The following is a 26,877-nucleotide window of genomic DNA, read 5'->3' as shown; positions in this document are numbered from 1 at the left end:
GCTTTAGGACGTCTCCTACAGCCTCTGGAACCACTCTGAAGTCGCACTTTTCTTTTTCTTTTTTTTTTTTTAAATAAAGGCTTCCTGTCTTCCAGCGTTGTAGCTGTCATGTGTCTGTCTGGACGACAGGAAGTAGGACAAAGTTGTCTCAGTCTCTGCTATGGTTGATGTGTGACTTGTGTACATGGGTGTGTGTCACTGACATATTTTGATGCTGTCTAGGAGGTGTGTGTGCATTGTTGATATGAGGAGGAAGCTTAAGGAACCATGGCAGCAATTGCAAGCATCTCGGTATGCTGGATTTTGCTTTTCACACTTGTGGCGAATGAGAGGAGGCGAGTGGAGGCCGCGCAAGTCGCATTCCCCTTTACATCTGAGGCCCGATGCGTCACGGTTTCTTTGGCACAGATGCCAATCCTAATCTCCGCATCTATCTATTTAACATTCCAGGATTGATGGAGTGGCACAGCATTTCTCAGGGAGTTGTTCCTGCGAAGCCTGTGTGTGTGTGTGTGTGTGTGTGTGTGTGTGTGTGTGTGTGTGTGTGTGTGATCCAGTTCTCACGGTGCTGACATAGGAGAGTGCTCAGACTGCAAAATGCTTGATGGGAAAGTAATGCCCACGGGGCTACTTACACAACCATTCTGAATGATTGACAGATAAAGTGCACAGACGCACACACACGCACACACACACACACACACACAATGCATTTTGTATTGAATGTCCATCTGGGTTAATAAAGATACACTCAATTCAACTACTCTGATCTGTAACTGTATCCTGATTCATATCCAGTTCAGTCCCCACTGCATGAATTGGTTGATTCATTGCGAGCAGATGAAAACTCTGCAGCTATTTTCACGTAAATGCAGACGTTTTTGGTATTAATTCGGGGAAAAGGCGACATGAATGAGAGATAAGTGATTGAGCAAACCCATCACAAGGTCACAAACTGTGATTCAATGGTATGAATTTAGCTCTGAATGAGGAAGTTGGAACTGAACACTTTTTATTACAGCAAGGCTATGAGATATAGATCCTTCTGTGAGCAGTAAAGGAGCTGAAATGATTCTTGATTTCTCAATAAACTGAAGCGAACAGTCCCCAAAATTCACCTTTTCCAGCTTCTCCAATGTGGATATTTCCTACTTTCTTTGTGCTCTATGATAGTTAACTTTGGGTTTTGGACTGTTGGTCTGACAAAAGAAGCGATTTCAATCTTTTTCACCCTTTTCTGACTTTCTTTTCATCAATGAATTCAGGAAAAAAACAGTTGAATTCATGTTAAAAATAATGATGATTGTGAATTATTGGAGACTATTTTGCCACAGATTTGATCCATTTTTGTGCCACTTAGCTATGCTTTCTTTAAATCTGCATTAGAAATCTGTGTAACTGTTACATTTTGGCACTAAAGTTACTCTGTACTAAAGGCCCTGAGAACTTCTATGATTGTTTATGATTTGGTAACATTTACTGTTTGCATCTGGCACGCAGCAACCACACCTAAGGACAATAGACATAGTTGGGAAGTCAGTGGAGCGAGGGTGGGGCAGCTTGAGTCTCTACATCCAGTCAATTCTGGAATTTTATATTGCATGAGAAAAATGAACGCATGATCCACAGTCATTACATCACTACATAATGAGTTTCAGGCATTTTTTGGGGGGGTTGCTATTTCCTGATTGACTGAAGTTGGTGCCAAGAAGCTTGTAGTCTGCAATTTGTTAAAGTAAAATCAGTTACTGATTGATGAAAAAGACGAATAAACCCCATCTATCACCATCAGCATAACAAAAAACACCCAGGCACTTTTTTTTTCTGGCCAATAATCCTTCCATTTCCTCCGCTGCACAGTTAAGTGTCTGTTGACCAAAATCATGCTCACCTCTGGTGGCTGAACGACCGCAATTGTCATCTGCTGAGTTCTGCTTGGCAGCGGTGAGGCTACTGCTGAGTTGTGACCTTAATTTGGATTTCAAATCACTCCATAACACACACAAAGGCCTGGAGGAACTCACATAAACACACACACAAACACATGCAGGTCAAGGACTAAGTGCTGGTTGCGCAGACGGTCTCAGTATCCACTGTTGCCATCAGTCAGGCCACCATCAGCTTGTGTCAGTTCAAGTGGGGTAAGAAACGCATTTTTTCCCCTTACTTATGCACAACACCTTCCAATCTGCACACACACTCACACACACAACAATCACAAAAAGAAATCTACCCTCCATACAAGATTTGTAATGATTAACCAGCTTCATTAGGTCAGCCGGATAGTCTGGTCACAGAGAGCGGAGAATTTACTGACTTGCTTACAGCTGAGTAGGGCTTGGATAGGTCTTGGCTTGTGTGTGTGCAAGAAAAAAAAGATGAAATGCCAGAGGACAACCGATTGACTGAGGAGAGACGTCAGTGGGTAATAGATATGGATGCTGAAGCGGGGGGGGGGGGGGGGGGGGGCACAAGGCATTGGTTGTATTTGTTCCTTTAGTGTACATTTTGAAGCATTCTGAAGCAAAGCAATGGTTTGCAAGGCAAAGCAGGGGCGAGGAGCAATTGCTAATGTTCATGCAGCTCTGCTAAAGGCCTAAAGACAAATTACCCAACAGGGATCAATAAAGCATAAATTCACTTCTCAGAACAATAGGGTTAGAATTTTGGCCAGAAGTGGGGAAGATGTTGGTGGCCTGTGCACAGACTTCAGATGTGTCAAGTTTGTTCTCCAGCACTAATACACACAAAGACACAGTCAAAACACTTGAGGTTATGGTGCATAAAGTTCAGTGTTGCAAACTGGAGCACAATGTCTGACATAAACCCAGTCTTCCAATGACAGCTTACCTTGAAATACCCTTACAGATTTTTGGATGTAATTTGTGTTTGGCTTGCCATTCACAAATTACCACACACACACACACACACACACACACACACAACCCACACATTACCTCAGCTTCTCTTTCTACTATCAACTGTGGTGCTGATATAATACCTAAGTTTCTTTGCTTGTGCAGCTTGTGTAACCATTATGCAAGATTCTAAGTCTTCGAGGTTGGGCCTCATTATTGCTGCAGTCCCTTCATATTAATCTGTCTTTAAAATGTTTGAAGTTCGCCCGAGGCCTTAGATGTGCCTGCCAATGATTGGGGGTAATATTTGGAGCACACACACTCGCAGTTGCTCATTCTTGCGACTGAGCCAGGGAGGCCTCATTAAATGCAAAGGCAGACGAAAAACAATATGCAGTGAAAGCTGATACCCACACGTTAGTGCGTTTGTGGTAATTCTCAAATCCTGGAGCGAGGAGATGTCATTTCTTGCAACAGCAGCCAAAAGCATCTGATTTTTGCAGGTGATTTTGCATCACTGTACCGACAAGAATGACAAACACATGACAAAATACTTCCATAAAGTGCATATAAAGCTATGAAATTCAGCAAGGACTCATACACAGTATGCATTTTTGGGGTAAGTTGCGTAACTGTTCAGTGACTCAAGAGCATCAAGTGTAGAAGTCAACACCAAAGCTGTTTTGACAGTTGAGCTCTGCCAAGTTTTGCATTTTGGTTCCTTTTAGAAAATAAAATAAATGATCACCACAATATGCTGAAGTAAACACCAGAAAAAAAAGTCTCAGACGAAAGCACTGGACAGATTTCCCTCCTCTGTGTAACAAGCTGGAAAGGACAAAGCTGGCTCGAAGTCGTGTCCTCGACTCTTGATTTTATTGCAGTACACTTTGCCATCGAGTACCATGGCTTGAAGACCGCAACTGATCCCAAACCAGTGTTTATTTCTCGGTTAAATTTAACACAAATGTGGAAAAGAGGCTTGTTTAAAGCTGAACTCTCTGCACATTCTGCGTCAAGTTTGAATCAGGAGCCATCATGTGATTTCAGAATGTCAGCAACTAGTGGAAAAAGCCCAGATCGCAATGTTCTGCCTTCAGATGTCCACAGAAATGATTCAAGCTGCTGTCACAACCTACTATTTTTATATTAAACAATTAATCAATATTCAGACTAATTGTTTTTAGCTCTAACATAAACCACTTCTGTAATAGCAGAATATATTAGATTGACACAGCCAGGTATGTCTGAATCACAAGAGTCACTTTCTTTGGGTTGGAATGGATGGTATGATAATTGCATTTACAACCATTTTCTTCACTCCATCTGCATGACCTGCCACACTGGAGGTTGTTAACCTCACATTTTACGACCAATGATAAGCCCGATGCCAATGAATTACTTTGGAAGTGGGTTATGTAACTCGTGTGTGGATAACAGGGATCCATAATTTGGTGGTTATCTTCCCCTCGGGCGGTGTCAGGGACAACCCAAAACAGGTGGAGAGGCCAATTAATCGTTAGTGTGTGACAGATACTTGTACAAGCATGCACGCGCGCACACACACACACACAAACACACACACACACACAATAGCACAGGCTGACAAGCGAGGGTGGCCAGTAATTACAAGCAGATGTGAACCTTGAGGAGGTTTCAGGTCAGCAAAGGCAATCTATTACATGCATGCGTGAAGCCAACCTGTAAAAGACAAAAAAAAAAAAAAAAAGGGGGGGGGGGGAGAAAAGAAGTGTTGAAAAATACTTGTACATTCCTCTGGATCAGTGTTGTGGCACAGACACTCTGCTCAAGGGTCATTTAACGCCAGCTGCAACACAAAGGGGAAAGAAAGCAAACCAGAAGTACAACATGAGGAATTCTGGAATGTTCCCTCAGTGTCTTTATTCACCATAAGTGATCTCTTCCTGGGCCTCCGATACCTTCCTGCAATATCACTGCACATTCCCATTGTTGATTGTAGTTTATACAAAGCCAGCCAGCATGATTTTGTCATTAGAGATGTGCGTGTGTGCACAAGCATGAAGAACACAATTGTAAGAGACTGCAGTTGTATAGCTTGTTGTCAATGTGTACATGCAGTTTTACAGGAAATAAATACATAAGTTACGTGTTGCATGCATTGCAGTGAACCACACATCTTAATAAGGAAGTAAAAAAGTTTTAAGTGCTGTATAACTTGTCAGGCCCTCTTGGTAAACAAGACAGAGTCCACAAACATTTTAGTGGCTCTGTGATGCTGTTGGCACAGTTGAGCTTTGTGCTAAACGCTAACGTGTTCATGATACCAAGTTCAGAAGTTCTGCAGATACTGTAAAATGTTCACAGTCTGAGTTTAGGGTGTTAGCGTGCTAATTTTACTAATTAGCACTATACACAGAGCTTCAGCTGAGGCGGAACGTTAGTAGTTTTGCAGGTATTTCATAAACCAAAATATCAGAGAGTTTGGAGTCTTGATCCCAAGATGGGGCTCAGATTAAAGTTAAGGACTTCATCATGTGCATCACGTCAATACAATCCATCAATCCATCCCATAGTTGATGAGGCATTTCACTCAGAGCCACAAAGTTCAGCCTCATGCTAGCAGTAGAGGAAGAGTGAAAAGATGACCAAAGTCATCAGGATTCATCCTCTGGGGACTATGAAACTTTGCACACAGTTTTATGGCAACCCATCAAGTAGATGTTGAAATATTTCAATGGAACAGCGCAAACTTTGACTGTTTGGCACAAGATGAAACATCAGCAGATCACCAGGGTTGTTAGCATTAATCATCTGGGGACCACGCATGTCTGCACAGACCAACATTGCCATCCTTAGAGCCATGCCTTTATTTCAGGTCAAAAGTCATTGCAGTCTCGCTTAATTTCTACCCTGTTTGTTGCTGAAGCCAGGGGATTAAAGGCAGATTTTTTCATGAAAAGAGGATTTACTTCACTGTTTACTATTGTTTACTGTTGTGCAAAGAATATTCCTAGCAGCACTTGAAGCGTGTGTGTGTATATTTCTGTGTGGGGATTGCTTTGGCTCTCTCCTCCATGTCACACACATACATACAGTACAGTCACATGTGTATGACCAAATGGGGAGCAGTAATAACAGTTTTGTCAATGTTGCTTCAGGTCAATAACAGTCACACTGATGTCTGTCCAATATATGGAATATTGAGTGTGAAAGGATTAGCTGTGCTGTTTATTATTGGCTTCAGTATCGAATGGTGCCGTCAATAACCATCAAGGACTATTTTCTGTCGCGCACATGTACATGCACGTGTTGTCAGATGCGTGCTATTAACAATGATGGTTGTCTTGTTAGAGCACACATGCAAAGATGTTGATTGCTTTTCTTATTGATGTAAAGCATGAAGAGGCTTTCTGTCGTGCTATTTGCCCGAATCTGAAACGATTTCCACAGTGCATCAGAGCAACAAGTGTCCCACAGCCTGTGTGTGTGTGTGTGTGTGTGTGTGTGTGTGTGTGTTCCAGGTGCGTTACCATAGTAATGTTTGTCTGACTTCACAGCCCTTTTGATTTTCTGCATATGCGTTGCCACGGAAACTGACACACTCTTTTTTTTTTTTTTTTGCCCGTGGCTTTTTGCGCCATTCGTCCTTTTGTGTGAAACAGAACAGAAACCACATACTGCAGCTCACTGTACGGCAAAATGGCATTCGTCATCTAACTGCATGGTGCCAGTCCACTCAGCAAAGTCATTAATCTTTCCGGGGTAACATCTGTCACACGGCAACAGCAACACAACAAAGGATGAGTCTCATGCTTAATAGAAGCTGTGCACAAAGGCTTTACATAACATTTAATCTACATAACATCCACTGGTTAAATGCAATGGTAGCACTTCAATTTAACGTTTTTAGAAGCAAGATAATCATTGGATAAATGGTTTAAGACACTATAATGTGTGTTCAGTCATGTATTTGTCAAGAACTACAACTCCTTATGATGAATAACACAGTAGAACACATGTTAGCATATTAGAAAGTTTGCAGGTATGATTGTGAACTACTCACAACTATATTATTATGTGTCATATTTAGATTTGTTGTTTGGCTTTGATGAACTGCACTCTCAAATCACTCTTTGCATTCTTTTACCATGTGTCCAGTCCTTTTCTTTCCTTCTTTCTTGCAACGCCCATCGGCCTCTTTTACTGGTTTATTTCTGCCAGTGCAAAATTGGATTAAGTGTAGCAAACTAGCAGAAAATATCATTTGTTAAACTTGGGATCATCTGATTAGATCTGCGCAGCCATTCCAGCAAACATCATCTGTGGGGGGTTTGGTAAAACGGAAAACAGATGATGGCAGTTGTGTAAAGACTTAGCAACCGGGTATATTTTGGAGACAAACATTAAGCGTTAAAGGATTGTAGCGGTCGCTGCATGGCACATTTGTCTCCATACAAGCTATGCAAACAGTGTTACATCTCACGAAGCAGCCACGTCACTCCGAGATCCACGATGTTGTGTGTATGTTCCGAAGGCATGCAGTGTTACGATGCACAGCGGCTTGACATTCGTGAGCAGTTATGGTTGGTCCACTAGTATGTGATGCCTTTAGCTTGAATGGGCGTGACTATAACATGGGTTATGATGTCATGTGCGCTCATTATCTCCACTGATGCAGCAAAACAAACAAGCATTTGCTGCGTCATAGTAGCTGACCATCTTGAGAGTAAGAAAATAAGCTCTTGATTAGATGATTGTGACTGAATGTGAGTTTTCTAACTGGGGAGGATTAAAAAAAAAAACACAAATCTCGACTGAAAGATGTAATCGTGAACTCAGAATGACTTTTCAGCGTGGCAGTCAGCTCCTGTGCTTGCGTGTGCTGCTGTTAAGGCCAGGCTTGGATATCTGACGAGGTAAACTTGGCAGTTGCTTCTAAATGCTTGAAGGCCAAAATGGATCCCAAAGCGGCGTTTCTTTGCTCCATTAAGTGGAGTGCTGATGTGGAGAAGGGGGTTATTTAAAGCTGAAATCTGTAACTTTCAACACAGTCAGTATCTGTAGATAGTGCACTGGACGCTCAGGTCACAGCCTTGATATTTATTTTCTAGGGGTCTGGGGTTTTAGTAACCTATGGGAAGGTCCTATTCATTCTCCAACTAAAAGGCTGATGGCAGTGTCTTTTTTTTTGACACAAGAAAGTTGACGACTTAACTGTTTTTTGTGTAAAAAAGGTCTCAATGAACAATTAATGTGACTCAACAATTACATTGAGGATATGCAGCAGATACCGAAATACTATTATGGCAAAAACTACTAAATTGACACGTGTGCCAGCTCTGGTTTTCACAGAATTGATCATACATTGTCAGTCAGAGAGGTCCAGGCCATTATCCGCAGCACTTAGACTGCACTGTGGAGCATGTGGACCAGTCCAACCACGATAAATGTTCAAGCATGTATCTAACTGCAGTCAAAACTGCAGATGACAAAAAAAAAAAAACGTACAGTCTAAGATCTTCTTCTAAAATGAACATTTAACCAAGAAGTGTATCAGAGGGATAACACGGTGGTTGCAGGTGTGCTGTGTCCTTTTCTGACCCCTTCAATAATACAAATCGTGCATAAAACATCATTTAACAAGAATCCATCACAAGTGAAACCGTGCTGGTCGGCCTCAGAATGCCTCGGTTTGTGAAGCCGAACGCTGGGCGTCTCTGCACGTCACGCAGGCTTTCAGCTCATTGTTGCCAGAGTCCAGCGGTGACACCAGGGTTTAGTCTGGCCCCTTCGCTCTTCTGTCAGCATTCCACAGGTTGCATAGGCTGACACTTAAGAAGCGAAGCTCATCCATCCCCTTCAGAAACCCTGCTGGGCAGAACCAGCTCGAGCGAGGAGAGGCTTATTTAACTTTTCCAACTGTTTGTCTTTTCTTTCGCATTGTGTGTGTGTGCGTATGGGGTATGTCCAGCCATGTGCATGTGTGCACCCCTTCAAGCTGTGTGTGAGGTCAAGCGGGAGGGAAAAGGGTTTCCTCAGCCAGCGATAAGGAATGGCACACACTGGCGCGCACACATAAAAAAAACACACATGTAACAGCTGCGCTGGATAAAATGCTCTATTAAAGGGGGCAGCGTGCGACCTCCTCTGCGCTGGGCTCGTTTCACACACACATGCACACACACTCAGGTGGCTCTCCAGGTTGCCCCTGTCTACATCTTGTTTTCCTGCCCCGACTGAGTGACGGCTCTGTTGCTTCACTGCACTAAGTGGGGTCAAATAACAAGAGAGCTGACAGCGGGAGGAGCGACTTCGAGAAAATGTTGTTGATAGAGGCCCGATCGTGAAAAGCAAAGAGGCTCTTGACGGAAGGTCTCACTTTTCCAGAAGACTTGAAGAGGACGCGTTCAAGGGGCGACATGACGGAATTAAATTTTCTCAAGATATAAGCTGTGATGTGAAGCAGCTCTCTTCTCGCAGTAGAACAAAAATCAAGAGCATGTAAACACAGACACATTAGAGCACACTTGTAAGCCCTCTGTCTGGATGAGGCATTAGATAAATTGCTGCAGCGTCTCCTCTCTCTCTTCCCCCTTCCCCTGTTTCTTAACCTCTCCCTCTTCCTGACCTCTTCTCTCAGTAGACGCAGAGGAATGCGTGACCCGAGATTCAGATGACTCAAATGTTCATCAAAGCCAAAGCGGTCTCTTGCAGTTCTAATTCCACCTTGATCGGCGATGGAGCCGAAGTTGCGTGTGCAGAGAACACACATCGAACACATTGCAAATCCATTAGTGCAAGGCCACTTCATGTCCCCACTTGCTCCTTTGAGAAAGACAGGACTTTTTTCCAAGGCACATACTGTCTCTGTGTTTATCTGTCTGCGTACGCTACTTCAGTTTTATCCATTTAGTTTGGCTTCTGCGGTAAAAGTAACATCCTGCACATGCTGTCAGACTTTCTCCTTTGTTTTGTACTTTTTAGGAGTTCAATTCTTGGTTGTACTACTTCTGATCTAATATAATGTACTCTCAGGCTTATCATCAGTAACAATCACTAAAAAAAGGACTATTGATCAAACAATGCAGAGGCCAAAGTCCAGGGAACCTCAATGTGACAATGAGGATAAAGAAGGCTGACAGACTGTTTTGGTGCTTGAAATAGGTTTAACAATGCCAAATAAGTGTCATCTAAATATCACTCTATGACCTTAAAAGGTGTTAATATGTAAGTGATGTGTTTTCAGCTTGTATCTGCTGCCCCCAAGTGGCCAAAAAAAAGAATGTGCAGCTTCAACTTTCTGTTAATAAAGATTAGGGAACATAAGGTAGATATCAATTCTAAACTGAACTAACCATTTACAGGTTTTGCTGAAGATAACTGCCCTTCCTTAACAGTCATTTTTCACGATTCTTTTGTCTGCCGCAGGGTGATTTCACCTGGAGCAGCCTGTCGGGGCGGAGCGTACGTCTGACACCAGTGGCCATCCAGAGCCTCTCGGAGCTGGAGAGGGCCAGGCTGCAGGAAGTGGCCTACACCCGTTTACACCAGGACTACGACCTGGGATGTCAGATAACCGTGCCAAAAGGTGGGAGCGTGTGCGGTCTTTACACACATCGCATACCTGAGTTAAATGGTGTTACATACGTTTTTTACACTTGTTAGTTCAGGATGGGTGAGATTTACTGCTTCAGCGTGCCTTCAGGATCCTGACATTTATATGACTGTTAACTGTGATTGCAGAGGCAACTCATTTGATATCCTGAACCCAGGTTTGCTGTGTAAGCTTGTGCAGCCACATTCAAGTGTCCCATAAAGTAAAGCCAACGGCTACATCCTCTCCTCATCCCTCAAGTGTATTTTAGGGAAGTTCATGCGTGGTCTATGTTTGGGGAAGTTGTGACAACACATGAATTTAGATGTAAACCATACTTCTCACTGGATTCGGGTGCTTCCTGTTTGACGGCGTATCTGTTGAACCCCCTCCTCTTAAGACACGCGACTCCCTTTCCGCTGTAGCTGAGGCTGAGTGCAGCCACCCCACTCGTCACCATGCAGACTCTAAAAGGAGGCTAAACAACTGTATTTTGGTCTTGTAAACCCAAACCATTAAGTGAATACGGGTTTGGAAAATGACAAAATTCAACAAATTTATCCAGATATAGCAGAAATGGGCAGAGCACTGCACTGAAAATGGTAGACGTGGTGGTTTGCTTGCCAGTGGGCCCACCCATGCTAAAAATGTCTGCATGCATCACAGTTTATACATAGAGAAGACAAATATACATAATCCCACTCCATTTAAGGCAAACAAGTGGGCGAGATCAAATCAATAACCTTCACAAATCTGTTATTTGAATACTAATACTGCAAATATATATATATTTTAAAGGAAATTTCTGGTTTCATACAACTCAGGTCTTATTTTTGTACTCCTGCAGGGCATGATTTAAGCAGTCAGACTATCAGGCAGTACTCCAGTGATTTAGTACTGGACTAGTAGTATTGGAAGAAGCAGAGGGTGAATTGTCATGACTTTTACTCCCTTGTAAGCTCATAATTAAAATCTTAAGCCAAAACAGACTATAAAAAGTCCCTCCAGATCCACAGAAGACACAGGGTGAGTATTCTTGCCCATGGAGTTCATAAAAATCATAATAGGCCAAAGTCAACCAGACTTATTTAGAGGAGAAAACAAGACAGAACTGTAAAAGAAACCCAAACGGTAAAATTATCACCCAAGCTGCCCGTTGTAAACAGCCTGAATAGCATGTTGACCGCTTTCCTGGTTCAACTTTGATCTGCCATTCTCGTGTCATATGTGTGTGCCCACAGTTTGCCTGTGCACACACTTTGGATGTGCTCACTTTACCTTCAAATAACATCTCGATATCAGTGGTTCTCAACCTTTTGGTCCACAAAACAAACAAATGTCTCTTGGAAGAATTTGAAAACAATTTGGTTTGGCAGAAATCTACTTTTCCTACATTCCTGTCCTGTAAATCATCTCATGGCCCCCCAGATCTGTCTTCTGGCCCTTTGGGACCCCCCCAAGGGTTCAAAAGAAACCCTCATCAGATGGGTTGTAAACAAGCCAACCATCGAGCCAGGACACGTTTCTCGCACCACCAGACTTAGTTATAGTGCTCTGGCTGTTTTTCCAGACCTCAGCAATTACTTATGTTCAGTTCAGTGTCATCGCAATCGATAGAAATGATCAGCAAAACTGCAAAAACTGTTCTTGGAATGGTCTGCCTGTGTTCGCACAGATGCACATGCAGATTCGCACTGCATTGTATTCGAGTGGAGTGGCCGAAATAACGACAGTATAGTGCAGCCAGTGGATTATCCAGGGCCTCGCATTCCAGCTGAAGGTTAAACCTCTCCCCACCATGATTTAATACGTACTTGTCTGTGTTGCTTATGAATTCCAGAGCCCCTAACGGCCGCCATGTGCTTGCTAGGGAAATATTTCAACTTGTGTGTAAGAGTGTGTGTGTGTGTGTGTGTGTGTTGTGAGTGCTATTTCAGCACCGCTAATGTGGGCTTTAAAGCCCTGCTGTTTCTCATATTTATCCGAGCGCCGGGGTTCATGTTTCTGGTGTTTCTTCAATACCGAAAAAGCAGATTAAAGAGAGATGGAACGGAGAGAGACAAAGGGAGATGGGGTGAGGGTGTGATGAGACAGAGCAGAAGCTGAGGTTCATCGGACGGTTTCCCAACTGCTTGAAGGTTGGATTGGGGAGGACTGGAGGTTCGGGGGATTTCCGTACTGGCTTTTGGAGCCATCTGTCAAAAATCCAAACCATTTCCTATCTCTGCTTCTCCACTCTCTCTCTCTCTCTCTCTCTCTCTCTCTCTCTCTCTCTCTCTCTCTCCCTGCCCTCACTCTCCATCATAACATCTGCTTTCTTTCTCCCACGCCACACCTCGTCCTCACTGTTTCCCACCTATTTTTCTCCCATTTACCAGAATGTTTCACTTCTAGTCCTTGCTTGGGGTCTTAAAAGGACAAGTTTCTCATATATCACCGCACCGGTAATAAGTTGATAATCAAAGAACGGCAACAAAAGTTGCACTTGTTCAGATTTGTCAGAGATGGATGGACATGTAGTGAAACTGAAGCTGCTCCCTGACGTAACAGGCTAACGCTACCATCAAGTGTGTTTTGGGAGCTGGATGAAATTTCCTCAGCTCCGCCAGTGACTCATCGGGCCCAGCAGAAGGGAACATCTGGGGGTTCAAACTGAGGTTGCTCAACCAACAGATCAAGGCAAAGACTCTCCGAATGGGTCCAAATCTCAAGTGATCTGATGTGTAAAAGATCAGCGTGACCGAGTGATAGCATAGAAAGTTGCTGAGGTTTCAAAAACTGACATCCCGGCCCACAAGACGCTGAGGCTGCATGTGGCACGATTTCCAGATTTTCCTGATCATTAATCAGCAAATTCAGGAGTCATTCATCATGTTGACAGCTGACAAAATGGCTTTCCTCCTCTCAGAGCACCCCAGTCCAAAACCTGGACCTGAAGCAGTCACGTACACGCCCACAGACATCGTTTTTTCAGAGCAATTGATGTGATTGACTTTGTTGCATTTTTGGCAGTTGCTGCACATTAAATTTGTCTATTTGTTCTATGCGCCAGTCTCGCAGTGGATGCTTATGCTAATTCTTTTCATACTAAGCCCTGCATACTGACAGGGGATTTCTGCATGTTTCAGTCATCTGTAATTAATCAGGGCAGTGCTAAAACGTTAAAATCCAAAATAGATTTTTCATGCTAAACCTGGCCAAGACAGCCTGGATGTTCTAGTGCAGCACAGAACAAAATTTCCCAATACCCAAGTAAAAAAAAACCCATAGCACATATTAGGCAGTGTAGATAAACAACAAAGGCAATTTAACATGCTTTGATTGGTATTTTTTCTGATGACTAATAGCATGGCTGACCCCGTGTGACGTTTCAGCGAAATGGATTTGAGTTCACGGGCAGCTTTCCCGCTGTGGTTAATTTATGTCTGCATTCCTGACATAAGCGTATTAGATATAATCAGCGAGATAAGATACCGCAGATATGGAAACCATTTGCTTCAGATGATTTACTTTCTTGTTTTTTTTCCGGCGCAGATGGACAGAAGAGGAAAAAGTCGCTGCGGAGGAAGCTGGACTCTCTAGCAAAAGAGAAGAGTAAAGACAAAGGTATGTCGGCTTCTTCGAACACTCCGCTTCTCAGGGTTTTCTCTCTCTGTCGCTTCTTCTCTGGCTCTCTCTTTGTCACGACTCTCCTGCCAGTGAGACGGAGGGCCAGGCTGTGGTCTCCGCCCCTCGGGCAGGTGAACGGCGAGGTTACAAAAGCACAGTTTCTGTTTACTGGGCTTTGACAGTTTATATTTAGCGTAAGTGAAGGGAGTCCTTGTAAGGGGACAGGCTCTGAGAAGCAGCCACTCTGCTGCATGAAGCGAAGCATATTTGGCAGAAAGAGAGAAGGATCTGAGTCAGAGGAGCTCAGTTGCAGAGAGAGGCCGCAGATAAACTGTGTTGGGCTTTTCTTGTCAAATTTGTCAGAGTGTGGGTGCTGATCCCAGGTCTCGTTTATGATAAATATGCATGGGAACGTTAAAAATACACACACCAGTGCTGAATTTTGCTCAGTCTGCAGTGTTCTCAAGTCACTGACTAATGTGGCACAAATGACTAAGCAATGGTAATTTGGTTTAGGGGGATTTAGCAACTGCACACTTGTAAGAAGAACACAAAGGCAGAACCTGCAAGTCAGATGATCCGCTGATGAGAACTTTATCATTCAAACACTGAGTGATGTGGAGCGTTCCGCATAGGTTAGATGGGGTCTTAAGCAATTGGGCGAAGTTGTGACTCCAGTAAGAACCAGAAACAGCTGCCAGGAGTTTTATATTGGAATGATGATGAGGCTTCCACAGTACGTCACAGCTGCGTTCTCAGAAAATAGTGTGCGTGCTTTGGCGAGTCAGAACCTGATCAGAGGCAACTGTTTATTGTGTCAAGTTATATGAGACCTCCAGATGATTATCACGAGCCAAACAACCAATGTTATTCCCAGAGCAAAATTAATTGTAGAACAAATACTTTCATTTCTTAAGATCTACAGCTTAGAGTTGAGGTGTAGGTGAGTTTTCACCTCCGCTACATGCCTGGCTCTACCCCTCCGGAGCAGATGGCTCAGATGTAACCGTGGTCTAACCAGCCAAGTTGAATTTTCTCCCGGGGTCCTTGAATAGCGGCACTGCTCTTCACATTGAGGCGGGCTCAGCCTTTTCTCTGCAAGAGAGAACAAGTCTTTGATGCAGCCACAGTACTCTGAACTGTTGGGACCAAACCTCAGTCAAACTATTTGCAAATAAGGTTTAATAGCTGTTATAATCTGCTTTGAGTACCTCCTGGGTGACATTTTACCTCAGATAGTATCAAGCAAGCTGTCAGTCAAAGCAACGAACTATTAATTGCTCTCTCGCTTTTTGGCTCGTTCACTGTATTTTCCTGTGTGGTAAACTCTGCCCATCTGGCACTTTGCGCACATTAAAACAAATGTTTCATGTTATTTATAACTTTCCTGAGGCTGGGAGAGACTCTCTGAAACATCCTGCTTGTATAAACACACTGCACGGTCATGAATAGAAATAGTAAAAAACGGGCTGAAAACCAAGACTGTTGTTCCTACGGCGTGGAAAATATAGATTTATGAAAATCTGACATGGCTTGATAAATGCGGTCTGGCCGCGGATGTGCTGTAAAGTCTTGTGCATTACGTTGCCAAAGCACTGTACGTTATACGATCCAGACTGTGTACATGTCCGTGTGTGTGTGTGTGTGTGTGTGTGTGTGTGTGTGTGTGTATGTGTGTATATGCGTGTTACATAAGCCCTGTAACGCTGCGAGGCTGCAGAGCAAATCCGTTGTGTCACAGTGTTAGCGGTCATGTTGTTCACGAACCACAGCCCTCCACTTGTGGTTGTGGAATGCATTTTGCTTTCTCTCCCTCTGTTTTTCTTTGCCTCCTTCCCACACACACACACACACACACACACACACACACACACACACACATCCACTGAACAGCTGGACTATTTTTTTCCTCAGCTGTTGGCTCAGGCTTTGGGATTCTGTATAGTGGAATATATAGCCTGTGGTGGTTCAGGATGACATCATTTCTCTCTGAAACGAACCCCGAGCATATCGTGAAACAGTCAATGCTACGGTTTACTTCACAATATTTTTGGACAAACTTTTTTGCTCAGCCTCTTGCAACTTCTTGCCAAAGCAAACTCCATTCTGCCTTTCGTCATACTTCTTTAGGACACATGACTGAAAATGGAACAAAGGATTTAGAGCTAGCAAGACAACGTGCTAGCTGTTATAAACACATGTGTCAGTGCTGAGCGGCATCTAAAAATGACCTACATGACATTGCTTGTGGGTGAGAGTCATCAAAGTTGTGTTATTATGGTCAGAGGCACTGGAATTAGTGGTCTGTCAGAGCCAGATCTCTGCCAACTTTCTCCCTGTGATGTCTTATTTTGGAAAACAGATGGAGCGCTGTAGTGGAGAGTTTCAACTGACATAGTAAACGTGTTGTGAGGCTTTTATGGCATGTAAAAAGGCGAGCTCCAACAGAAGTAATCAAGAGTTTCATTGGAGACGTGTTTGATGTTCCTGATGAAAGAGTCTGTTTTTGGAAGTTGCTAATAAAGGTTTTATTTTTTTCTTCCTTTCGCAGTTAACTTTGTGGTTTTGCTCATTTTTCATCCAGAATTTCCTGCCTTGATCTCTTGTTTTTTTTCCAGAATGCGTACCCCAGGCCTTCAGTATACCGCTCTCCCAGGTCATCGCTAATGACAGGACGCACAGGCAGCGTCAGGACAGCTATCGTCAGGATCATCCACAGCGCGAGGAACACAAGGACTCCTCCGATCTTGTCTCGTCCATTTTACAGGTTTATCAATTTTTCAACTGGACGCCTCTCCCTGGGTTTATAATCTTTAACAATATAAATAATCTCATTTGCATTGTATGAAGGAAAAGCCAAATCTAACTCATGGATCATCTCCCCTGCAGTTCGCCACCAAGAGGCCGTCCAACAAGGAGTTATCCAGCAGTAACTCCTCTTTGAGCTCCACGTCGGAGACCGCCAATGAGTCAACGTCACCCAACACGCCCGAGGCGGCACCGCGAGCGCGCAGGAGGGTGAGCAAATGGCATAATTGATCCCAGTCTGCGCTGCAGACCGAGGACCAGATGTTAGTGTTTCACTCAGTCTGAATGAAGTGCATGATTAACCTCCAGGGAGGCATGTCAGTGGACTCCATCACAGACCTGGACGACAACCAGTCCCGCCTGCTCGAGGCCCTGCAGCTCTCCCTGCCGGCCGAGACGCCGAGCAAGAAGGAGAAGCACCGGGACAAAAGGCTGAGCCTCAACCCCATCTACCGACAGGTGCCCCGGGTGGTCGACAGCTGCTGCCAGCACATCGAGAAATACGGTGAGCAGCTCCTTTCTCAGTGTCGCCAACAGAAGTGTTCGTCCATTCTTTCATTCCTCCTCTGTTAGTACAATGACAGGTGCTAAACAGCTCTTCTCCTCCCCTGCTCCGCTCAGGTTTGCAGACTGTGGGGATCTTTAGGGTGGGAAGCTCCAAGAAGAGGGTCAGGCAGGTGAGTGGTCTTCAGTGTTTCACTGACGCCTAATGTGACGCCATTCGCCTCCTGTGCTCTGTATGGAAGCATCATCTCATCTCATTCGTGCACACAGATAAGACACGCAGCCCCATACCGCGTGTCCTAACAACAAATCAACAGCTAATTTTGCGGAGTGAAATTGCTTTTCCCTGTGAAATGCTGTTCACACGTTCTTTTCCATCCCCTGAACGTCGACAGCAACAAACAAAACCTCCTGGCTAAGAATAGACAGCGTGATAACCAACACAGTGCACCAAAGACTCAAGAGCCATATACATGTTCAAAGACAACAGAGCTGGTCCTGATGCTGATGCTCAGTACACAACAGCCTGCATTAAGTAATTCTGCTCACTCCTACACCTTTCATTATCCATGACCTTTGACTCCAGTGAATACACAGCAAAAGAATACAGAAATCAGGGTTAAGCTTCGTGGGTCAATTGGTGTGGGCAGCGTTTAGTTTTTATGTAATCTTTTCTGTTGCATGTTCCACTTGTAGCAGTTAGAGGGAGACAGTTATTAGCTGTTGAGGGAAGTGAGGTTATTCATTCATGAGCAGGCACAAGCACACTTATTTGATTTAGGTTATAAGAAACTATCCCCCTTGACTGAAACATAAGACTGACCTTGAGGTAAAAAGAGCAGAGGTGCTGTATCACACAGCCACCTATTTTTAGACCGTCATCTACTGTAGGAACTCAGTAGATCATGAGATGAGCTGCACGAGGACTGATTCAGTTCCTCAGGTGACGTTTACGTTACGTTAGTAATTAATCAGAGCAGCATTTTGCAAAGTCAGGAAAGAAGAAGGGTTTTTTTTTTAGACAGATGGCATGTTTTTGGGGCGTTTCGGACAGTTAAGCTGGTGTTACTGTTAAGAAATGTTTGTATGATGAAATGAATTAAATAACACTTTCGTAGCAAGCATCATAGAGTTTAAACAGTTTTGCTCTTTCCTTTTTTTTCCCATTTGAACTTCTCAGCTGTCACTAACTCTGCGACAGCATTCGCAAAGTGTTATTCTGGCTCTGAAAGGCAGCGTTTTGATGAATCATCAGATAAATTGGACACTTCTGCTCACTCACACTCACGTCAGTTTAAGACAGTTAATAGACTCTATTCTTCCTGTAAAACACAGTCACGCTTCCAGACTGTGTCACTATGTTGGAACTTGAACATTTAAGAAAGAGAAGGAGGCAAATAGAGGAGAATGAAATAGATCAAATTGCTTGTAAAAATTGGCTTCAGTAAATATAATTATCAAACAGTAATGGGTTAATGTTTAGAACACCTCCTTTTTATTATAAACCCGCTCTATCAAATGGTTTGTATTCACACATCTGTGTATCATATGTGACAAGTGTAAATATCCATTTTGCATTCTCTGCAGGTCTGTGTTGATACAATCCAATGTCAACATTTATGCATTTGCCCTTATTTGTAATGTGAGAACTGAGGTATAAGTGAACATGCTGCTCAGACGACCGCTGCGTGCCCATTATCATGGCCGACAATGAACTGTGCGATTCTCTGGAAGTCACTCAAGGGTCAGATGGTAGAGATTAAGATGCATACTGGTAAAACTAGTTTGGATGCAGAGTCTACCACATCACATGGAGGACCAACAGGAAGTGAGTGTGTGTGTGCTGTGTAGAATATAGTGTCCATTGTTATGTGCAGAGGATGTTTCTGAATCCCCCTCTTCCTCTCTTTCTCCTTTGCTGTCTCTCTTGGTTTTGTCCCTCCTTCAGCTACGTGAGGAGTTTGATCGCGGCGTTGACGTCCTGCTGGATGAGGAGCACAGCATTCATGATGTGGCTGCTTTGCTGAAGGAGTTCCTCAGGGACATGCCTGACCCTCTTCTCACCAAGGAGCTCTACACGGCCTTCATCAACACCACATGTAGGCTTGATCTTCCCTTTTTTCTCCATCTTCCATCCATCTGCCTGACGATGATCCTTACTGCTTCTGTTTCTTCCTCCTTTTTTTGTTTTTCACCCAATCCATCTTAACCTGTGTTGCAGTGCTGGATCCAGATGAGCAGCAGAATGTCACTCAGCTACTGGTCTATCTGCTCCCAGCATGCAACAGTGATACTCTCCACCGTCTCCTGGAGTTTCTTTCCACTGTGACCGATCACGCCCATGACCGGCAGGACAAAGACGGGCAGGAGGTGAGCGCCAGTTTTTATTAACAGGAAAAGTCCTGCCTCAAATCCATAAATAGCAAAATGTAGCAAAAAATACGACCAGAAAGATCCCAAACACCGAGACGCAGTTGCTTTTTGTCACGTGCAAACACTAGCATTTTGTTTCCCTTGGTTTTTCCACCTCATTGGGTGGAAATTACCAAAGAAGTGATAGGAATCAGTTTGTGTGGGTGGTAAGTAAACACATTTTCTGTGCCTGTCAGGCATGAAACGGCACGAGTGGCCCGGTTTGGGGAGTGCTACTGCACATGTAAAAAAAAGTTGCATGGAATCTATTGTGGCTTCAGAGGGAGCCAATAAATTGCCTCAAGTGATGTCACTTGAGTCAGTGTTGAAGAAGTTTGATAATAGGTTCAACGTAAAGGGCGTGAAGTTTGAAAGAAGGAGTCCTGCTGCTGCCATAGGCTGGTCTTCATCTCTGCTTGAGGTGAGCAACAGCAGCTGCTACTAGCATAGCACATGATAGTAGACCTGATGGGGAGGTTGGAATAGAGGAAGTGACATCATGATTGGTGATCAGGACGCTGTGTGTTATAAATGATATTCTCCCCTGTTCTTTACCAGTCCCACACTCGCTTCAGCCTTTGATTCGCAGACCAGGGACTCATGCATGTGTGTGCATCAGGAGAGAAAGATTGTTTTCGTGTCTCTGAAGGTGTGTGATGTCATCACTTTGTGCAGGGTTTGTTGCGTGAGAGAGAAGCAGAAAGTGTGTTTTGGCATGTTCGCATGCAGACGGAAGCGTGTTTTATTGTCTCTGTGAGTATGCATGAGAATGGACTCAGAACATTTTTTCCCTTCACGACTCCACGGCTCCAGTATCTGCATCATGACAGGAAGTCAGAGCATTTCACACTCGGCCGAGAGCAACACATCAGTACTTTTGGCCGCTTGTGGCTCCCATCTCTCCTTTGGGAGTGAGAAGGGAGGAAACTGGGAAAGAAGCAGAAAATTTATGCCTTAAAAGTCGTCCAAGTTCTGAAGGGCTTGGAACTTAAGATGCTAATTGTGTCACAGGATGTCCACCGTCACCCAACCGTAGTAGAAACAGATTCAGCTGTCCTACGCTCTAACACTCTTAGTGTTAACAAACCCCATGTGACAAAGTGGCAAAAACAGAGAGGGAGTGCGTGACAAGCGACACAGAATGTTGGAGGGCGAGGAGAGAAAATCAACGTGAAAGGACGGATGGAGATGGAAATGGGAGCTGGAGGAGAGAAGAGTCAGGACTGTAAGGACTGTTTAGCTGCAGCAAATCACTGATGTCTCTATAGGACTTTATCTCAACAGCTACTATATTGCTATGAAATGTTGTACAGACACTCAAAGTCCCCACACGATGAATCCTGCTGCATATTAATTCTGCTTGTTCCCCCAAATGCAGATCACGGGGAACAAGATGACGTCTTTGAACTTGGCCACCATCTTCGGCCCCAACCTCCTCCACAAGCAGAAGAGCTCAGACAAGGAGTTCAGCGTCCAGAGCTCGGCCAGGGCCGAGGAGAGCACGGCCGTCATCGCCGTGCTGCAGAGGATGATCGCCAGCTACCAAACCCTCTTCATGGTCAGTCATTCAGCGTGTGTGTTTTTCAGTTTCACCCTCGTTTCCGCCTTTCTTTCTTCCGCTCCTCCAGGCTCGCATTCACTCATGCACACTTTCCCTCTCACATTCTTGCGTAGGCTTTAAGTAAGACAATCCCTCCGGGCTTAGCGGACAATGGTTGTGTCTTAGTTCCTTTCAAACAGAGGAAAGTGTGAACAAACAGACCGCGCAAGATGACAGATGAATGTGTTTTAGGTCAAAATTCTACCTGGATTCTTGTGAGTAGATATAACAAGAATCTCAAATCTTGCCAGTTAGCTGACAATAACATCAAGGACTTTTCATTGAGCTACTTCAACTTGTTCTTTCCAAAATAAAAGCAGAAAAAAACTCAGGCATGAAATCCTTCATGTGGTGTCAGAAGAGGTCAGGATTTTGCACGGATTACCGCCTCATCAGTTACTTTTGTTCCTTTCTGTTCTCTGGGCTTCACAAACAGTGCAGACAGGCAGTTCGGGTCATCTTGGGTCCAAAACCTTCAACCGTAATGTTTTGTAATCTGCCACTGCCGTTCCACTGAGGCTTACATTCCAGCAGTAAGCCAATGAGGAGCTATTAATCGCACATAGTGAATTGGTACTGACTCACTCAGTCTTAGTGAGTAAAAACAGATTTGTAGGGAGCTCAAGTTCTGTGAATGACATCTGAAAGTTGTTTCGTAACCTGCTTAAATCTGCATCTGGCAACTTTCAAAGTGTTTGAGGGTGAGAATCTTTTGTGGACAGGGAGCGTTTGGGCATCTTTGATGAGCATAAAATTCAGATGAATACCTGAAGATCATAGTTCGAAGTGCACTGGAAATGAAGGTGAAAAGGCAAACAAGACGCTCCCTCTGTGTTCACATTGGGCCCTTAAGCAGTAAACTACCTCTCTTGTGTTTTTTAGAAAAAAAAATAGGCTTAAAAACTTTTAATAAACTCGTACTGAATCGCAAGGAAATGCTTATGTTTGATGAGTTTGGATACCTGTTTTTCCTGCTTCATCACATGGAACAGGTGGATCTTTATTGACTAGAAATCAAGCACACTTTCAGGCTGATGCACTTACTATTAATAAAAAAAAGAACAGGTGCCTGAGCTCCGTTTAGACATTAAATGTGTTGTAATTGTGAATGCCTTTGGTACAGGCATCTAAAAAATAAAGCTTTCATTGATTTCATTCAAATGATTTTGAATAATGTTTTTTAGGTGCCTCCTGATCTGCAGAATGAGGTTTTGATGAGTCTATTGGAGACTGATCCAGATGTGGTGGACTACCTCCTGAGAAGAAAAGCATCACAGTGAGTGACACATAAACGTGAGGCGTTCACATGCACACTCTCTGCCTGCCATTCCCCGTCATCCTTGTTTTTGCCTGCAATCAACCACAGGAGCCCCGACCTGTTGCAGACAGAGGAGCCCTTCACCCTGAGCGAGCGCCGGTCCTCCAGCGACTCCAACAAGGCCTCCAGCGGCGAGCTGTCCCCTTACGACAACAACTCCCCGGTCCTGAGCGAGCGGAGAGGAGAACCAGGGAGCCCCAGCAGCGAGCAGCTCTTCCGTGTCCCAGAGCAGTACAGTCTGGTGGGGCAGGTGGCCGGCTGGAGCAGAGAGCCTGGAGCTGACACTTGGGGTACCAAAGGTGGATTTAGGACTTTCAATGATACTTTGATTTTAAGATCAGATTTATACTGTTTTTCGGTTCTGGTCAGTTCCAGTTTTGGCCTTTTATTTTGGTGCATTTAAAGGTTTTTTGCTTGGGACACAGAAGAAATATGATGTCTGTTCATACTCTGACTGTGGAGAGATATTTGACCTCTCTTTTCCTTCCTCCAGACGCCATATCAGAGGAGCATGCTAGCATTTGGGGGACGTGGCACACGACTCTGAAACCAATACTCAAGGACCAACCGTACACAGGTAAACAATCCAGCATGTCTGCAGATCGTGTTCCGAGTGGTTAATGAGCCAGAGCCGCAAGTGCTCGACATGGTGCTGGTCATTAGCTATGAGGGAGGAGCAGAAACCCGGGGGACCAGCGCTGAGCACCAAGAACTGCACTGCAGTTTCTGTGATTTCTGTTGCTGGTCATCAGAAACTACAGTCTGGCTGGTTTTATTAATTTTTAGTCATCTTCTTCGCAACTAAATTATCCATGTGAGAGCACTCAACTCGTTAAACAGCTAATAATCAAATCAGAGATAAATCTGAGGAGGTTGCACTTTGATTTACTTTGCAGAAAAGAAGAAGAATTTAGTTTTTTGTTCATTTCTTCGTACATTTTTTATGCCAAACACCTACTTGTGCTGTGTGTGTCCCTCGTTATTCATTAAACTCTAATTAATCTGACTCTGTTTCTAGGTTCCCATGGCAACATGTCAGAGGGAAGCTCGCGCAGCTCACAGGAAGGTCTCGACGGATTTCATGGCGATGGCAGGCAGCCGGCAATGCTACAACGGACTCAGGCGACGCCTGGCATCGCCGAGTGCAGGCCCCACCCCCCGGTCACCAGGGTGTGTACCAGCCCCCACGTGGATGCGGGACAACCACGCCTGCAGCTCAGCGTCAACCCCTCTGTGAAGTCACACCTCAACAGCACGCACGGTCCACATCGGGCAGGTGGGCACGGACTCAACCCGACCTCCAGACCTCAAGGCGGGACCAACACGGGCGACGGTGGCCCTGCTATGCTCAACGACGGCCACTGCCCTCCCCCTTATAACGCCCACCATCGACTGGCTGGTTCGCAAAGTTCACCTCAGCTCGCAACAGCTCAGCGGCCCCCTCTGCAGCACGGGAGGCTGAGTGCGACACAGAGTAACTCGGCCTCAACGACAGAGGCCCAGATGGCGCCGCACAGCCCGGAGTGGCAGGACTGGCAGAGAGACCGGTGGCAGATCTGGCAGCTGCTGTCCTCGGACAACGCTGACGCACTGCCTGAAACGCTGGTGTGATCTCAGACCACGAACTCCAGCTTAATCTCTGTAGAGATTCTGCTCTGCTCGCCAACCAATGGCAAGATCAGACCCCTCCAATGACAATCAACCCTTATCCCTACCTTCATGTTTTCTCCCAGCTTGCCTTTCATCCACGGATTTCATCCTTTCTCTGAACCTTTTGTGCTTTTCCTGCATCTTTAGCGCCATCGGCGTTGTTGTTTACGTGCGCAGCTGCTGCCTTATACAGACTTTTACATCCAAGAGCCACTAGAATTGTTTAGTAAGGATGTTGCTTCTGTTTCTGGCCCGTATGTTTTGTCCATTTAAAGATGTCCACAAGAAATACCTCAAAAAACGATCATTTCACAACTCTTCAGAATGTTATCATGTCTAATTTTCTATTCAGAATGAGTTCAGTCCTCATATCTCAATGGATAATAGGAAAACGTTTGTTTCTTTCGTTTGCTATATTTTCATTTCATCATTTTACTTTATTGTTTTTTTCATCTTTTCCAGCATACAGACACTAAGATGTACGTATTAGGAATTGCTGCTAAATGTAGAATTTGTGTGTGCGTACTGGTAATGTAGTGCAGCCACATCTGTCTGAAAAGATCAAACGTTGAATCACTTTTCAGAGGCAAACCATGTTCGGCTGTATATAAACAAACTTTTGACAAACCATATGTATGTAAATTGACATGTAAAATATATAATTTGCCAGTCTACTAAAAGTCAGCCCTTTAACTGGCAGTCTAAATGTTGGTGTTTTTCAGACTGCTGTTTTTGTCTCTAATACTGAATGTAATATACTTACGGCAACATGCTTAGACCTATTATAAAGCACTCAGCTGTCAGTTTGCTTATATATGCTCCTGCCACCTGCTGCCCTGCAGGAACAATGTGCCAAAGTCTCCTTTTTACTTCGAGTTATTTATCGTGCAGTTGTGTTCGTTTCATCCGGTTGTTCGCTTGTTTGCTGACACCAACAGGAATTTCAGCACGGCAGTTGAAGAGTGAGGGGGCCCATTTTAAGACACAAACATGATTTCATCGTCAGGATGGTGTGAGGAGCATATTTCCGACTACTCACAGTGACTTAATCATGATGCACAAACCGAAGAAATTAAGAAAGGCGAAGCCGTAGCAGCCCATGTAATACCTGTTGAAAATAGTTATGTGCAACGTTCAAGTTCAGTGTAAATCCTGGTACGAATTTCCACTAAAAGTAAGCATTGAGTGAGGATCATAACCAGCTCTGCAGTCTCTGGCCGCGGTGCATAACAATACAGTGTGTCAACAGGAACACATTCACCTGTGACTCTTTGACTGATCCATTTTAATACGCCTCTCGCGCTCGGCTGAATATTCCACCTGCATGCAGACTCAATGCCTGTCTTGATTAATTTTTCTAGGAATCATTAAAACTCACAAGAATTTAACGAGTCTGCAGTGCTCCAAACTGAGGTGCTGGAAACAAAAGAGTTTGCTTTGTACATTTTTTTTCTCTTCAATTGCAAATCCAGCCACAGCCAACCGGTCCAAAATGTCACAGTCAAGTGGGTATTTGCTGGCAAATATTTCACATTTTCTCAAGTTACGGTGTAATACTTGCTCATCTGAAGCCACCTGAGACACATTTTGTACAATTTCCATCTTCTTTTTCTTGCTTTCTTGACTTTGAGAAGTCAGGGGAAGAGAGTCTCATAAGTGCAAGAAGCAGAGGCTGGTGATAAGGGTGATGGCGCCATCTATTGTCAGACCGCGTGCATCAGCATGGTGCTGCTTCCCACGGTTCAGTTTCCACAGATCCATCCGCGCTCAGCTTAGAGTCAACTCGCTTGCGATTATAAGCACCTTTTGTGAAAATCTGCGTGAGGAAATAAACGTGCCATAGGTGTCGCTCTTAAAAGCTGTCGGCTCAAGGTTCACATTTTATTATTTTATTTTATTTTATTTTTTACTTTTTTCTGTTGAGTGTTGTAATATATAAATACAATATAACAATTTTTATTCAAGGGGGAAAAAGAAAAAAAAAACACAGAATAATCTTAATGGTCATAGCTTTGTCTCCCCAAACCAACATCATGTTTGTCTTCTTGACTTCACGAGAAACTTAGTGTCATGGTGTTTATTGTTGATATTTCTGGTGGGGTTTACTGGGTCCAAGTTGTAATGGAATGTCTGGTAATTTCTTTTGTACTGCGTGTCATCATCAATATGCTACAATGGAATTAAATATGATAAAGTTTACACCTGTCACTTGGTGTCTTTATAATACATCATTGCACATTTAACATAGTATGTGACCTCAACTGGTGTCTTGATGGGCTGGCAAAGGCACACAAACTCAAGGCAGTAATTCCAGTTTACTGCAGATACAGTCACCCCGAGTTCACACGCTTTGTGGACTCTAAAGCATGCTTGCTCTGCAGCTCATGCTTACAGTCCTCACACATTTTAGTCCCACTGCAGAGGTCTAATCAGTCAGGGAGATTGAGTGCAAGGGCATTAAAAATGGCTGAACTCAATGGGATGCAGCAGTTGTTAATGGTAATAATGACACCTGTGCTTTTCCTGATATATTCCGGTCACA

The 26,877-nt window shown here is 44.1% G+C and overlaps 1 protein-coding gene across 2 annotated transcripts in view; it reads left to right on the top strand.

Moving 5' to 3' along the window:
* LOC143315877 (rho GTPase-activating protein 6-like) overlaps positions 1 to 26,542 on the top strand; it is a 68,324-nt gene extending 41,782 nt beyond the window's left edge. For both annotated transcript variants that reach the window (XM_076723402.1, XM_076723403.1), the window contains exons 2-14: positions 10,269 to 10,428; positions 13,969 to 14,040; positions 16,662 to 16,810; positions 16,933 to 17,061; positions 17,161 to 17,356; positions 17,473 to 17,528; positions 19,304 to 19,454; positions 19,577 to 19,725; positions 21,146 to 21,325; positions 22,552 to 22,643; positions 22,734 to 22,984; positions 23,179 to 23,262; positions 23,704 to 26,542. In XM_076723402.1, the coding sequence (XP_076579517.1) occupies positions 10,269 to 10,428; positions 13,969 to 14,040; positions 16,662 to 16,810; positions 16,933 to 17,061; positions 17,161 to 17,356; positions 17,473 to 17,528; positions 19,304 to 19,454; positions 19,577 to 19,725; positions 21,146 to 21,325; positions 22,552 to 22,643; positions 22,734 to 22,984; positions 23,179 to 23,262; positions 23,704 to 24,296 (2,262 nt within the window). In that variant the 3' untranslated portion in view covers positions 24,297 to 26,542. The remainder of the gene's footprint in view (positions 1 to 10,268; positions 10,429 to 13,968; positions 14,041 to 16,661; positions 16,811 to 16,932; positions 17,062 to 17,160; positions 17,357 to 17,472; positions 17,529 to 19,303; positions 19,455 to 19,576; positions 19,726 to 21,145; positions 21,326 to 22,551; positions 22,644 to 22,733; positions 22,985 to 23,178; positions 23,263 to 23,703) is intronic.
* The last annotated feature ends 335 nt before the right edge of the window (positions 26,543 to 26,877 follow it).

Source organism: Chaetodon auriga, chromosome 23 (assembly GCF_051107435.1).
Source record: "Chaetodon auriga isolate fChaAug3 chromosome 23, fChaAug3.hap1, whole genome shotgun sequence".
NCBI lineage: Eukaryota > Metazoa > Chordata > Actinopteri > Chaetodontiformes > Chaetodontidae > Chaetodon > Chaetodon auriga.
This window is presented reverse-complemented; position numbering and strand designations above follow the sequence as displayed.